The sequence below is a fragment of the Heteronotia binoei genome, chromosome 19 (assembly GCF_032191835.1).
Source record: "Heteronotia binoei isolate CCM8104 ecotype False Entrance Well chromosome 19, APGP_CSIRO_Hbin_v1, whole genome shotgun sequence".
In the NCBI taxonomy this organism is placed as follows: Eukaryota; Metazoa; Chordata; class Lepidosauria; order Squamata; family Gekkonidae; genus Heteronotia; species Heteronotia binoei.
The window spans coordinates 14,436,710-14,449,309 of record NC_083241.1 but is presented as its reverse complement, the minus strand read 5'-3'; the positions used below and the strand labels follow the sequence as shown (position 1 = coordinate 14,449,309).

At 43.3% G+C, this 12,600-nt stretch overlaps 1 protein-coding gene across 1 annotated transcript in view; it reads left to right on the top strand.

Annotated features, from left to right (window-relative positions):
* Positions 1–12,600, top strand: part of CFAP52 (cilia and flagella associated protein 52) — a 47,791-nt gene that overhangs the window by 20,786 nt on the left and 14,405 nt on the right. The window contains exons 8-9 of the mRNA XM_060260280.1: positions 2,941–3,111; positions 8,513–8,661. Coding sequence (XP_060116263.1) covers positions 2,941–3,111; positions 8,513–8,661 — 320 coding nt within the window. The remainder of the gene's footprint in view (positions 1–2,940; positions 3,112–8,512; positions 8,662–12,600) is intronic.

The following is a 12,600-nucleotide window of genomic DNA, read 5'->3' as shown; positions in this document are numbered from 1 at the left end:
GTGCACAATTCTCGTCACTGCACCTCAAAAAAGATATTATAGCATTGGAAAAAGTGCAGAAAAGGGCAACTAGAATGATTAAAGGGTTGGAACACTTTCCCTATGAAGAAAGGTTAAAACACTTGGGACTCCTTAGCTTGGAGAAACGCTGACTGAGGGGTGACATGATAGAGGTTTACAAGATTATGCATGGGCTAGAGAAAGTAGAGAAAGAAGTCCTTTTCTTCCTTTCTCACAATATGAGAACGTGTGGACACTCAATAAAATGGCTGAGCAGTTGAGTTAGAACAGATAAAAGGAAGTACTTCTTCACCCAAAAGGTGATTAACTCATGGAATTCACTGCCACAGGAGGTAGTGGTGGCTACACGCATCGACGGCTTCTAGAGGGGATAGGATCAACATATGGAGCAGAGGTCCATCAGTGGCTATTAGCCACAGCGTATTTTTGGAACTCTCTGTCTGGGGCAGTGATGGTCTGTATTATTGGTGCTTGGGGAGGCACAGTGGGAGGGTTTCTAGTCTCCTGGCCCCACTGATGGACCTCCTTATAGTTCCTGATTTTTTGGGCCACTGTGTTGGACTGGATGGGCCATTGGCCTGATCCAACATGGCTTCTCTTATGTTATGTTCTTAATCCTGCATTTATCAGTTTGGAAGTAGATCCCATTTATTGAAATAGGTCTTATTCCCATTGCCCTGTATATGTTCATATTTAGGGGTCAATGCTAAATTATGTCCCCTGCCTCTTACACTAGACAAAGTAACTGGAACTCTTAACGTGTATACTAGTATACCTGATAATGTTTTGTTTTATCAGTTGGATCTGGTCATGGACTGTAATAAAACTAAACACTAGACAAAGCAAATCTAGCACAAGAGAGATGCACTGTCCTTTTGGTGCAAATTTGCAAGCCGAGCAAACTGTAATGTTTTCACTAGTCAAGGGGACTTTGGATTGGCAAAAGTGTGATTGGAGGTTCTTAAACAGAGGTGCTAATGGCCATCAACTATGCTGATTCTGTGAACTTAGGCAGATCATGGGAAGGAAGGCAGGAGGGGTTGCATCAGTGTTTAGTCCTTGTGGCCCTTTTTTACATGCCCAGGGATCTGTTGATTGCCACTTTGGAGTCAGGAAGCAGTTTTCTCCAGACCAGTTTAGTCAGGGATCCTGGAGGATTTTTTGTCATCAGGGCATGGAACAGGAACCACTGGGGGTCTTGGTGGAAGGTAGTTTTGAATTTCCTGCATTGTTCAGGGACCCTGAAGGTCCCATCCAACTATATGATTCTAAATGTAACTAGAAGATGCATTTTTGTCAATAAAATATCAGTCCCATGTTGCCCAGAGGTTCTGAGTGCTACCGCAGGCCCCAGACAGATTCCCTCTGCTCTCTTGAACCATTCAGGTGACCCTATCTAAATATTAAATGAAAGTAAATCATATAACCTTTCCAGCTCCATGAGCCCCTGAGTAAACAAGCTCTGCATAGCATTTTTACCCTTCTCGTCTCTTTCTGACATTACTCAATATGAGTGTGAATTTGATGTGTTTTCATTCAGAAAATTCAACTTTAAAATGTAGATTAAAATATTTTGATGCCAGTGTTTGAAAATCATGATAAAAAAGTAGTTGAATTTCCAAATGAAAACATTTTCAGTTAACAGGTTAATGGGAAATGCCATAGGTTTTATTAATTTTGTTAAGGTGTCTTTTAATTCATGAAACTGCATTTTTTTTTTAAAAAAAGTCATTCTCTGGGATTTAATTCTTTCCCCTGGCTACTAAAGACAGATTCTGCTATGAGCCATTCCTGGAAGGAAGAAGAAGATATTGGATTTATATCCCGCCCTGCACTCCGAATCTCAGAGTGGCTCACAATCTCCTTTATCTTCCTCCCCACAACAGACACCCTGTGAGGTGGGTGGGGCTAAGAGGGCTCTCACAGAAGCTGCCCTTTCAAGGACAACTCCTGAGATAGCTATGGCTGATCCAAGGCCATGCTAGCAGCTGCAAGTGGAGGAATGGGGAATCAAACCCGGTTCTCCCAGATAAGAGTCCGCACTAGGGTTGCCAAGTCCAATTAAAGAAAAATCTGGGGACTTTGGGGGCAGAGCCAGGAACAAGGATGTGACAAGCATAATTGAACTCCAAGGGAGTTCTGGCCATCACATATAAAGGGACAGCACGCCTTTTTAAATGCCTTTCTTCCATAGGAAATAATTAAGGATAGGGGCACCATCTTTTGGGGCTCATAGAATTGGACCCTCTGGTCCAATTGTTTTGAACCTTGGGGGGTATTTTGGGGAGAGGCACTAGATGCTATACTAAAAATCTGGTGCCTCTACCTCTAAAAATAGCCCCCCCAGAGCCCCCAATACCCACGGATCAATTCCCTATTATTCCCTATGGGAATCGTTCTCCATAGGGAATAATAGAGTGCCTAGTAGACATTTCCCTCCTCCCCCCATGCTTTCTAAAGGGGGGGAGGGCCTCCAAACCAGGGAATCTCCCCTCCCTGCCCCCTCCCTCTCTCTCACACACACACAAACACTTACCGTACTTGGTCTTTTTCCAGCAGAATGTGCTTGCTGGGAAAATGAAAGCAAGGCAGCACAGGAAAAGAAAGGGAGGGGCCATTCTCCATGGAAACTGTTACTTTCCCATGAAGCCCTTCCTGTTTCCTGTGCAGCCTTAAAGGGACACATTTTAAAACGGATCAGAAGCTTTACAACATGATGCATAAAGGTTTGTTCTCTCCCCCCCCCACCGCCCCCAGATTTTTTGAGAGCGGAGGAGGACGCAATTTCGGGGGTCCCCCGCCAGGGCGGGGGGTTGGGAAGCCTAGTCTGCACACTTAACCACTACTGGCTCTGGATAAAGTTGCAATCAACTGAATAGGAATCTTCAATTTAAAAACCCCTTTTCTTTGGCTTTACAGAAAAGTTCAGTTGCAAGGTGCCATCACTTCCATCACACCGCGAGGCCAGGGCCACCAGTTTTTTGTGGGTACCATTGAGGCGCAAATTTATCGCTTCTCATATTCGGAATTTAAGGATGAGCTCATCGCCACCTGCCACAGTGAAGCCATCCATGACATCGTTTTCCCATAGTAAGTGTGACTCAAAGGGTCTTCTTATCTGAAAACATTATGGTAATTAATCAGATGTTAACTGTTAAATTATCTGTTGATCCGGCTGTGATCCTGCTGAATTGCTGGAAAGGCTCTGCCGCGGAAAGCGGATAAAAAAATATATTATTTCCATTTTGTTATCAATCGCAAAAACTGAGCTTGCCTCAAAGTGGAAAGACAAACATCTCCCATCTCTACAAAATTGGAAGAACAAAATATGGGACTATTTTATTTTAACAAAACTGATTCACTCTTCTCGACAGTCTTCTCCTCAAACTTATGAGAAAAAGGTGGTTGTGCCTCGGTTCCCTGTCATTACTTACCCGACTAAGGAAAATATTTTGTTGCTAAACCCTGTTTATTCTTGTTTAATCTATTTTTAATGTTGTACGTGATGCAGTTGTATAAAGTGTATGATTTGAAGTATTTTTCAATAAAAGTTTAAAAAGGAAAAAAACCAGGAAGAGTTGCAAGCTTGGTAGATAGCACCAATCTAATACATTTTACAAAACTTTAGTAATTATTATCCATTGATTTACAAGTAGGCTTCCCAACCCTCCTGCCCTGGCAGGGGACCCCAGGATTTCCAGCCTCTTCCCCCGCTCCCCAAAAAAACAGAAGCGGAGGAAGGGGGGGAAACGACGCCAAGGAGCGCGGCGAGCCGCCCCATCTCGGAGCAGGCGATGCCGCTGCGCAGCTGCCGCCTCTTCTCCGCTCACCGTAGCTGCTCCTCTGAGATGGGCTCAGGCTGAGCCCACCTCGGAGGAGCAGCTAAGATGAAGCCGAGAAGAGGCAGAAGCAGCGCAGCGCCATCGCCCGCTCCGCCTCTGAGGTAAAATCAGAGAAGGGGAGGGTGGAGGCAGGCCAGGAGCGTGGCGAGCCGCGAATCTGGGTCCTTCTAGAGGCGGCAGCAGCGCAGCGGCCGCCCGCTCCGAGATGGGGCGGCTCGCCGCACTCCTTGGCGCCGTTCCCCCCCTTCCCCCTAGCTCCATCCCAGTGTCTCCTGGCTCCACCCCCAAAGTCTCCTGGCTCCACCCCCAAAGTCCCCAGATATTTCTGAAATTGGACATAGGAACCCTATTTACAAGGCAAGCATCCCCTAGTAAACGGCAGCCATTTCTGTGCTTCCATTTGTCAGAAATTAAGGCTGAAGTCCTAGCATTATTGAGTTCAATGAGACTTACTTGTGAATAAAGCTGTCTAGGATTACTCTGTAAAACAGGGGTGTCAAACTCATTTGTTATGAGGACCGGATCTGACATAGATGAGACCTTGTCGGGCCAGCCCATGTGTGTCATAAAATGTAATGCCAGGTAGGAGAGATATAAACTTTATAAAGGGCACAGACAAAAATTAGCACTCATTGGTCTTAAAGAGAGAGCCAGTTTGGTGTAGCGGTTAAGTGCATGGACTCTTATCTGGGAGAACCGGGTTTGATTCCTAAGTCCTCCACTTGCAGCTGCTGGAATGGCCTTGGGTCAGCCATAGCTCTGGCAGAGGTTGTCCTTGAAAGGGCAGCTGCTATGAGAGCCCTCTCAGCCCCACCCACCTCCCAGGGTGTCTGTTGTGAGAGGAGAAGATATAGGAGATTGTAAGCCGCTCTGAGACTCTGATTCAGAGAGAAGGGCGGGGTATAAATCTGCAGTTCTTCTTCTTCTTAAAGGTGCTTTCTTTGTATATCTCCCAGGTTATCTAGGGAACTGGGCAAAGGAAGCTCTGGCTCTTTCCTTCGTTCCCCAGGAGTCTAGGAGTGGGAGAAGCCTCAGCCAATAGAAGGAAGAGAGGCTTGGATCAGTAGCTCTGCTGTGTGATTGAGAGAGCCTGGCAAAGCAAGCTTTCCCTCCCTCCCATCCTCCCCAAGGGAGGGACCTTAGCCAATGGAGAAAATAGAGGCTTTGCTCTGTAGCTCCTGTGTGATTAAGCAAGCCTGGCAAAGCAAGATGTGATGCAGAAGGAAGCAAGAGAGAGGGAGGAAGGAAGCAGATGACATCCAGTTGCTTGGGGGCCTGATAGGAGCCCTCGAGGGGCCTGATTTGACCCCCAGGCTGCATGTTTGACATCCCTGCCAAGAATTAGACCAGGCAAGCAGTGGAATTTTTTCTTACTGTCTGACCCTTTTTGTGGGCTCTCTTTTACCCTGCCATAAAATTATCATGTTTTTCCTCCATCCATACACAATTTGTGCTTTGGAATATTTGGCAGGATGTTCAATGCAGAATTGATACTGAAATTTACCTTAGCACTTTGATAATAACGTTAAAGATGTCAGCATACAATGAACTAATATCTTAAGAAGGGCTTATCTTATATTAATATCTTAAGGAAGGGCAACGTTAACAAGTATAATATATAGGGCACATCCCTATATGACACAAGGAGATCTTTATTCAGATACTCTGGGAAGAACACCCTCAGAGAAAAGAGGACACCAGACTCCAAGCTCTTAAATATATATCATTTATATTTAGTATTGATCAATACATAAATTCTGAAGGTTTAGGTGTAAGATACAATCAATGTATGTATGATCACAAACTTACATGGTTGCATTCTTATATGGCTGCAGCCTTCCCCACTCTAAGGTTCCCTAGCCTATTACATTGATAAAGAGCATTTCATCTCTCCTCTCCTAGGATTTCAGGTGGTTGTCTATGAAGAAATGGGGAAAGATGGAGGAGTCAGGCTTCTCAGGAAGCTTGGTGTTGTTGGTTGTTAAATTGAATTTTCCTCCTAATTTATTCACTTTTTCAAGATGTCTGCCCCCCCCCCCCCCCCCGCCCGAGCAATCAAAGATAAGAAGACTATCTTTGGTCATCTTCTGGCTGAAAAGTCCCAAATTATCACTACATCTTGGAATGTACCAGAGACCTCTCCCCGGTACTTTTGTTTCCTGGGTCCTTTCCAGTACCAAAAGCCCCTTTTACATAAGAGAAATACCTTTGTTGCCAAATGTCAGCTTGACCCTTATTCACAATTGTTATCAGAGGGGTCAGGAAGCTCTAAAAATCTCCATCTGGTACTGGGGAACCCAATTTCCTCATTTAGTACCAAGGACCCATTCCCCATCAAATTCTCCCTTGGATGCTTAAGAAGAAGAAGAAGACATTGGATTTATATACCGCCCTCCACTCAGAGTCTCAGAGCGGCTCACAATCTCCTTTACCTTCCTCCCCCACAACAGACACCCTGTGAGGTGGGTGGGGCTGGAGAGGGCTCTCACAGCAGCTGCCCTTTCAAGGACAACCTCTGCCAGAGCTATGGCTGACCCAAGGCCATGCCAGCAGGTGCAAGTGGAGGAGTGGGGAATCAAACCTGGTTCTCCCAGATAAGAGTCCGCACACTTAACCACTACACCAAACTGGCTCTCCAAACTGGGAGCCTAATTTAAAAATCCATTATTCCAATCATACTACTATTCTCCCCTACATAGAATAAACAATATATTTCATATATCATAGCATGCAATCAAAGCAATGTTGATACATACAGGGTTATGTATTCCCATATATGTAGGGGTACAAAGGAAATATTTGTGCATACAGGGAGTCATGTATGCTTACTCTTCAATTCAAACTTATACTTACTAGTCAGTTTAAGTCCATCTATAGCTTTCTAAAGCAGCCTATTATATATGTAGCATAAAAATATCTGACTAAGCCCTATATAAATCTGTTTAACAAAATCCTGCGCTGGGGAAAGGAAGGGAGGGGATGGGCTCTGGCGGAGGCAGGGAGCTGAGCCTCATCATGCGGGGGGAGGGGGGAGTTGACATAGCACGTTGTAGCGCTGCAAAGGGTGGGGGCAGCTGTAGAGGGGGGAAGAGGGCAGGGAGTGGTGGCCCAGTTGCTAACTGGGTTTTGGGGACCCCTGGACAAAAGCATCTCCAACAAATAATCATCCAGCTGCATTTTGAAGACTGCCAGTGAAGGGGAGCTCACCACCTTCCTAGGCAGCTGAACTACTCTGTCCGTAAATATTTTTTTCCTAATATCCAGCCAATACTTTTCTGCTTGTAATTTGAGCCCATTGCTTCAGGTCCTATCCTCAGCTGCCAAATATAACAGCTCCTTGCCCTCCTCTAAATGACAGCCTTTCAAATATTTAAAGAGAGCAGCTGAATAAAATGATAGACAATGTTATCCCACTGGTTTATGAGTGTTTTGATTTTCAGTATCAGATGTCTGTCCATTTATTACTTTGCTTAGAGCTGGGGAGTCAAACATGTGGCCCGGGGGCCAAATCAGGTCCCCGGAGGGCTGCTATCAGGCCCCTAAGGAACTGGCTGTCGTCTGCTTCCTTCTCCCTCTCTCTTGCTTCCTTCTGCATCACAGCTTGCTTTGCAAGGCTTGCTCAATTGCACAGGAGCTACAGAGCAAAACCTCCATTTTCTCCTTTGGCTGAGGCTCCTTCCTTGGGAAGGAAGGGGGGAGGGAGAGCTTTCTTTGCCAGACTCTCTGAAATGCACAGCACAGCTACTGACCCAAGCCTTCTATTGGCTGAGGCTCCTCCCCCTCCTGGTCCCCTGGGGAAGGAGGGAAAGAGCCCAAGTTTCCTTGGCCCAGTTGCCTAGATCCCATGAGAGAAATACAAAGAAAGCACATTTAAGACTGAGTGCTATTGTTCTAGGCATGTTTTATTTTAAGGGTTTTTAAAAAATAAATAAATAAAATCTTTAATTGTGTTTGTCTGTGTCCTTTATGTCTCTGCTACCTGGCATTACATTTTACGACATACATGACCCAGATGTATAAGGTCTCATTTATGTCAGATCCGACCCTCATAACAAATGAGTTTGACACCACTCGCTTAGAGGCTGACTTGTTGGTACTATGTAGTCAGCCAAAGGGCATAATTGACAAATTATTACACATATCACATTGGAGCATGAGCAAGTGAATGAGCCCCTTATGGTATGGTTGATATTATTAGGTCCTGTAACAGTGTTTCCTGAGCGGATATGCCTTGTTTTCTGGTGTGTTGCACGATACACATGTACTTTCTTTTCTCCCTGGGCAGATCTCCAGATGTGTCACCGGAAGTTTAATCTATTTTCCGGAAATAGAGAGTTCCACCAAATTTTGGTGTGGAGATGCTCTTAAAGCACTTAAAGTGGCTAAGTTTCATTTCCTGGTATTAGTTATTTAATTATCACTCTAGGGACTTGCTTTGAAACTGTTCATGACATTCACTTTTGAGTTGAAGCCAACCTTGGCCAAAGGAGGACTTAACAGGAAACTCTGAATGAGAAATGGGCTTCTATGGGGATATGGCTTAGCCCTAGCATCCGCTACTCAGTTTCAGGTGGTTCTCTAGTCAAAACCTAGCAGGAAGCCTGTTTATTGTTCAGATCTTCCCAAGCCTGATTCTCTGCCTTCCATAGTGGTACATCTGACTTATTTGCCACCTGCTCCAAGAGTGACATCCGAGTGTGGTATACACCTGAAAACAGGGAACTGCTACGAATAACAGTTCCCAACATGACCTGCCATGCAATAGACTTCATGAGAGATGGCAAGAGCATCATATCAGGTAAATAGCTTTTGGATTTCTCCAGTTGACTCTTCACTTTGCTGTCTACTTTAAATGGACTCAGTTGCTCTCTATTTTAAATGGAAAAATAGACCCCCTACATTCTGCCCAATGCTTGTAAAGGTTTTTAAAAAGGTAAAGGTAGTCCCCTGCGCAAGCACCAGTCGTTTTCGACTCTGGGGTGACGTTGCTTTCACAACATTTTCACAGCTGACTGTTTACGGGGTGATTTGCAATTGCCTTCCCCAGTCATCTACACTTCCCCCCCAGCAAGCTGGGTAGTCATTTTACCGACCTCGGAAGGATGGAAGACTGAGTCGACCTGGAGCCGGCTACTTGAACCAGCTTCCGCTGGGATCGAACTCAGGTCGTAAGCAGAGGGCTCCAACTGCAGTACTGCAGCTTTACCACTCTGTGCCTCAGGGCTCTTTTAAAGTAAAGGTTTTACTACTGTACAAATTATACTGTTACATTTTGAGGGGGAAAGATATAGGATTTGGGTGGGCATTCAGAGGAAGTACTAGTTTTACATAACATTTGAAATCATGGCAGAGAGATGGGGAATGCTGAGAAATCTACACTGACTTTAACCCTGCAGCTATTAGAACTATTGGTGTCTAGATGGTAAAGAGAAATACAATATGGTCCATCTATTTTATTTATCTGCTTATCGGACAAATTTATCAGCTCCCCTCCACAGTAGAACTGAGCTCAGGGTGGTGTACAGCATGATTCAATAAAACACCAAATAAAACCAATTAAAGCCAGGTAAAACAATAAAGCACAGCTGTGTAACTGAAGATGGTGCTAACATCCCAGCAATGCTGCTGTCTCGGGCGGGGGGGGGGGGGAAGGGCAGGGAGGTGGGAGCACCAAGATGGGACTGTCGCTGTCCTTAACGGAATGCCTGGCGGAACACCTCTGCCTTGCAAGCCCTGTGGAACTGTAGCATGTTCTGCAGGGTGCGGACCTTGTTCAGCAGAGAGTTCCACCAGATTGGAGCCAAGGCAGAGAATGCCCTGCTTCTGGTTGAGGACAGCTGGATGTCTCTTGGTTGAGGACAGTTGGAAATCAGCAGTAGGTTTAGATCTGTCAAACATAGCACTTCTGGAGGTATACCAGGAAAGGCGGTCCTGGAGGTATATAAGTCTCTGACTATGAAAGGTCAATACCATTAATGGCCTTAAAGGTCAATACCAAGACCTTGAATCTGATCCAGTACTCCACCATAAGCCAATGCAGCTCATGCAGCACATGATGGATATATGCTGTACACAGTGTCCCAGTAAGTACCCATGCCACTACATTCCTGTACCGGTTGGAGAACAGAACCGATGTATCTCGGGATAGGATGAAAGTTGGAAAATGACCAAGCATATTAGACAGTAGTATACATTTTAGACAGTTTATCAGGTGTCATGTACCATCTAGAAAACATTTTATAAATATTTGCTTTAAAAGTAACAGCTCTATAATGTTTCCCAATCCCCCATTTCAATATTATACCTCAAATTTTGAGCCCATTTTACCATACAGTCTTTCACTTCCTCATCTTGAAGCTTCATTTGGAAGAGCATTGAGTAATTTTTTTTTATTAAATGTTGATGTGGTCCTAAAATTATCTTATCAAATTCGTATTGTTTAGTAGCAAACCCTATTACTTTGTCTTCAGCATATGTTGATTCTATTTGAAGTCTTGTCCACCAATCAAAAGAAACACTATAAGCCGCTAAGTCTTCTTGTGTTTTCAGTTCATCATTGTCCTTCAGTAATTCCTCATAGGTAAGTATCATATTCTGGGACAATATTTATGGTTGGATAAAAGCTTCAGTTAGTGAGACCCATCTCGGAATTTTGGTATAGATTTTGGGTTTTAAACAGGACCGTACCTGATATATGGACCTTCTTAATATATGGATATTAAAATGTTTGTGTCCATTTTCTGATACCGCAAGTATGAATGCCATCCCTTTGCAAGGTCATGTCCTTCAAACATCAGCAGTCTCTTATTTTTCAACAATATCCAGTCTCTCACCCAAGTTAAAACACAAGCTTTATAATACAATTGCCAGTCCGGTAGCGCAAAACCAGCCCTTGCTTTGGAGTCTTGTAATGCTTTCAGCTTTATTCTTGGTTTTTTAATCTGCCAGATGAATCTTGTGGTTAGTTTGTTTAACTCTTGGAAGAACATTTTAGGTAGTACTATAGGAATAGTTTGAAAGATAAATATCATCTTTGGCATTTTAATTGTTGCTTTTCTTTCCATTAGGAGCCCCGTGGCGCAGAGTGATAAAACTGCAGAACTGCAGTCCGAGCTCTCTGCTCACGACCTGAGTTCGATCCCGGCGGAAGCCGGGTTCAGGTAGCCGGCTCAAGGTTGACTTAGCCTTCCACCCTTCCAAGGTTGGTAAAAATGAGTACCCAGCTTGCTGGGGGGAAAGTGTAGATGACTGGGGAAGGCAATGGCAAACCACCCCATAAAAAGTCTGCAGTGAAAACGTTGTGATGTGACGTCACCCCAGAGTCGGAAATGACTGGTACTTGCACAGGGGACTACCTTTACCTTTATTCTTCCCATTGAAGAAATATTTAGATCTTTCCATGTCTCCAGATTCTTTTTTATCTCTTTATTTAGCTTTTCATAATTCTCTTTATATAAGGTAATAGCTTTGTTAGTGAGTTGAATGCCTAAATATTTAACCTTCTCATAAGCAAAGACCTTCTTGTTGAAAACTTTTAATTTGCTCAGCAGACATATCTTTTGCTAGAAATTTTGTTTTCTGATAGTTAATCTTCATTCTAACCACATCTCCAAAGATTTGAAACCAATTGTTGGTAGGTTGTTCCAGAATAAAAATAACATTGTATGCAAATGCTCTGAGTTTATAACGCTCACCTCTGAATGAGGGTCCTTTGATGTTAGTATCTTCTCTAATCTGATTGTTCAATGATTCCAAAGTGAGAATAAATAGTAATGGAGTTAATGGACAACCTTGTCTTGTACCCTTTTGAATATCAATAGAATCTGTTAGTTCCCCGTTTATTACTACTTTCGCTAATTGATGAGAAAAAAAGGCTTGGATTCTCTTTAAAAAGTCAGTTCCACAGTTCATAATTCTAATTGTTGTATCATAAACTGCCAGTTGACAATGTCAAAGGCCTTCTCTGCATCCAAGAAAATTAATACCATTTGTTTATCAGGACGGGTTTCATAATACTCTAGAATATTACATCTTACTCAGACATTGTCACTTAGATGTCTTTTCAGAAGAAAACCCTCTTGATCCAACCGAATCATCTCTGCAAGAACTCTTTTTAGGCATTGAGCTAATATGGATGCAAAAATCGTATAGTCCACATTTAAGAGATAAATTGGTCTATAGTTTTTAATCTCTTTTGAGTCGGTTGCTTACTTAGGGATCAAGGAGATCGTAGCTTCTTGCCAGGAGGGTGGCATTATATCTTCATCGCCTATTTTATCTAGCAAAAGTTTGTATGGAAGAATCAAAGAATCTTCAAATGTTTTATAATATTCTGCAGGACCTGGTGCTTTGCCTTCTTTCTGCAGTCCTATAGCTTCCACCAATTCCTTCATTGTTATAGAATCAATCAAAATTTTACATTGTTCTTCTGTAAAGGGTTTAGAACTTTATTGAGCCAAATACTTTTCGACAGCTTCTTTATCTGGTTTTAAGCCTTTATACAGGCTTTTATAATAGTTCTCAATTATCTTTCCCATTTCATTCCTTGTAAATCTTTCTATATTATCACTTTCTCTAAGAGCTAAGATAATTCTTCTTGAATGTTCTTTTTTCAGTCTGAAGGCCAACCATCTACCTGGTTTGTTAGCATTTTTAAAATAATTCTGTTTTGCAAACTTTCTTTCTACTTCTTCTATCAATAAGAGATTAAGTTGATGTTGCAACAGCTTAATTTTGG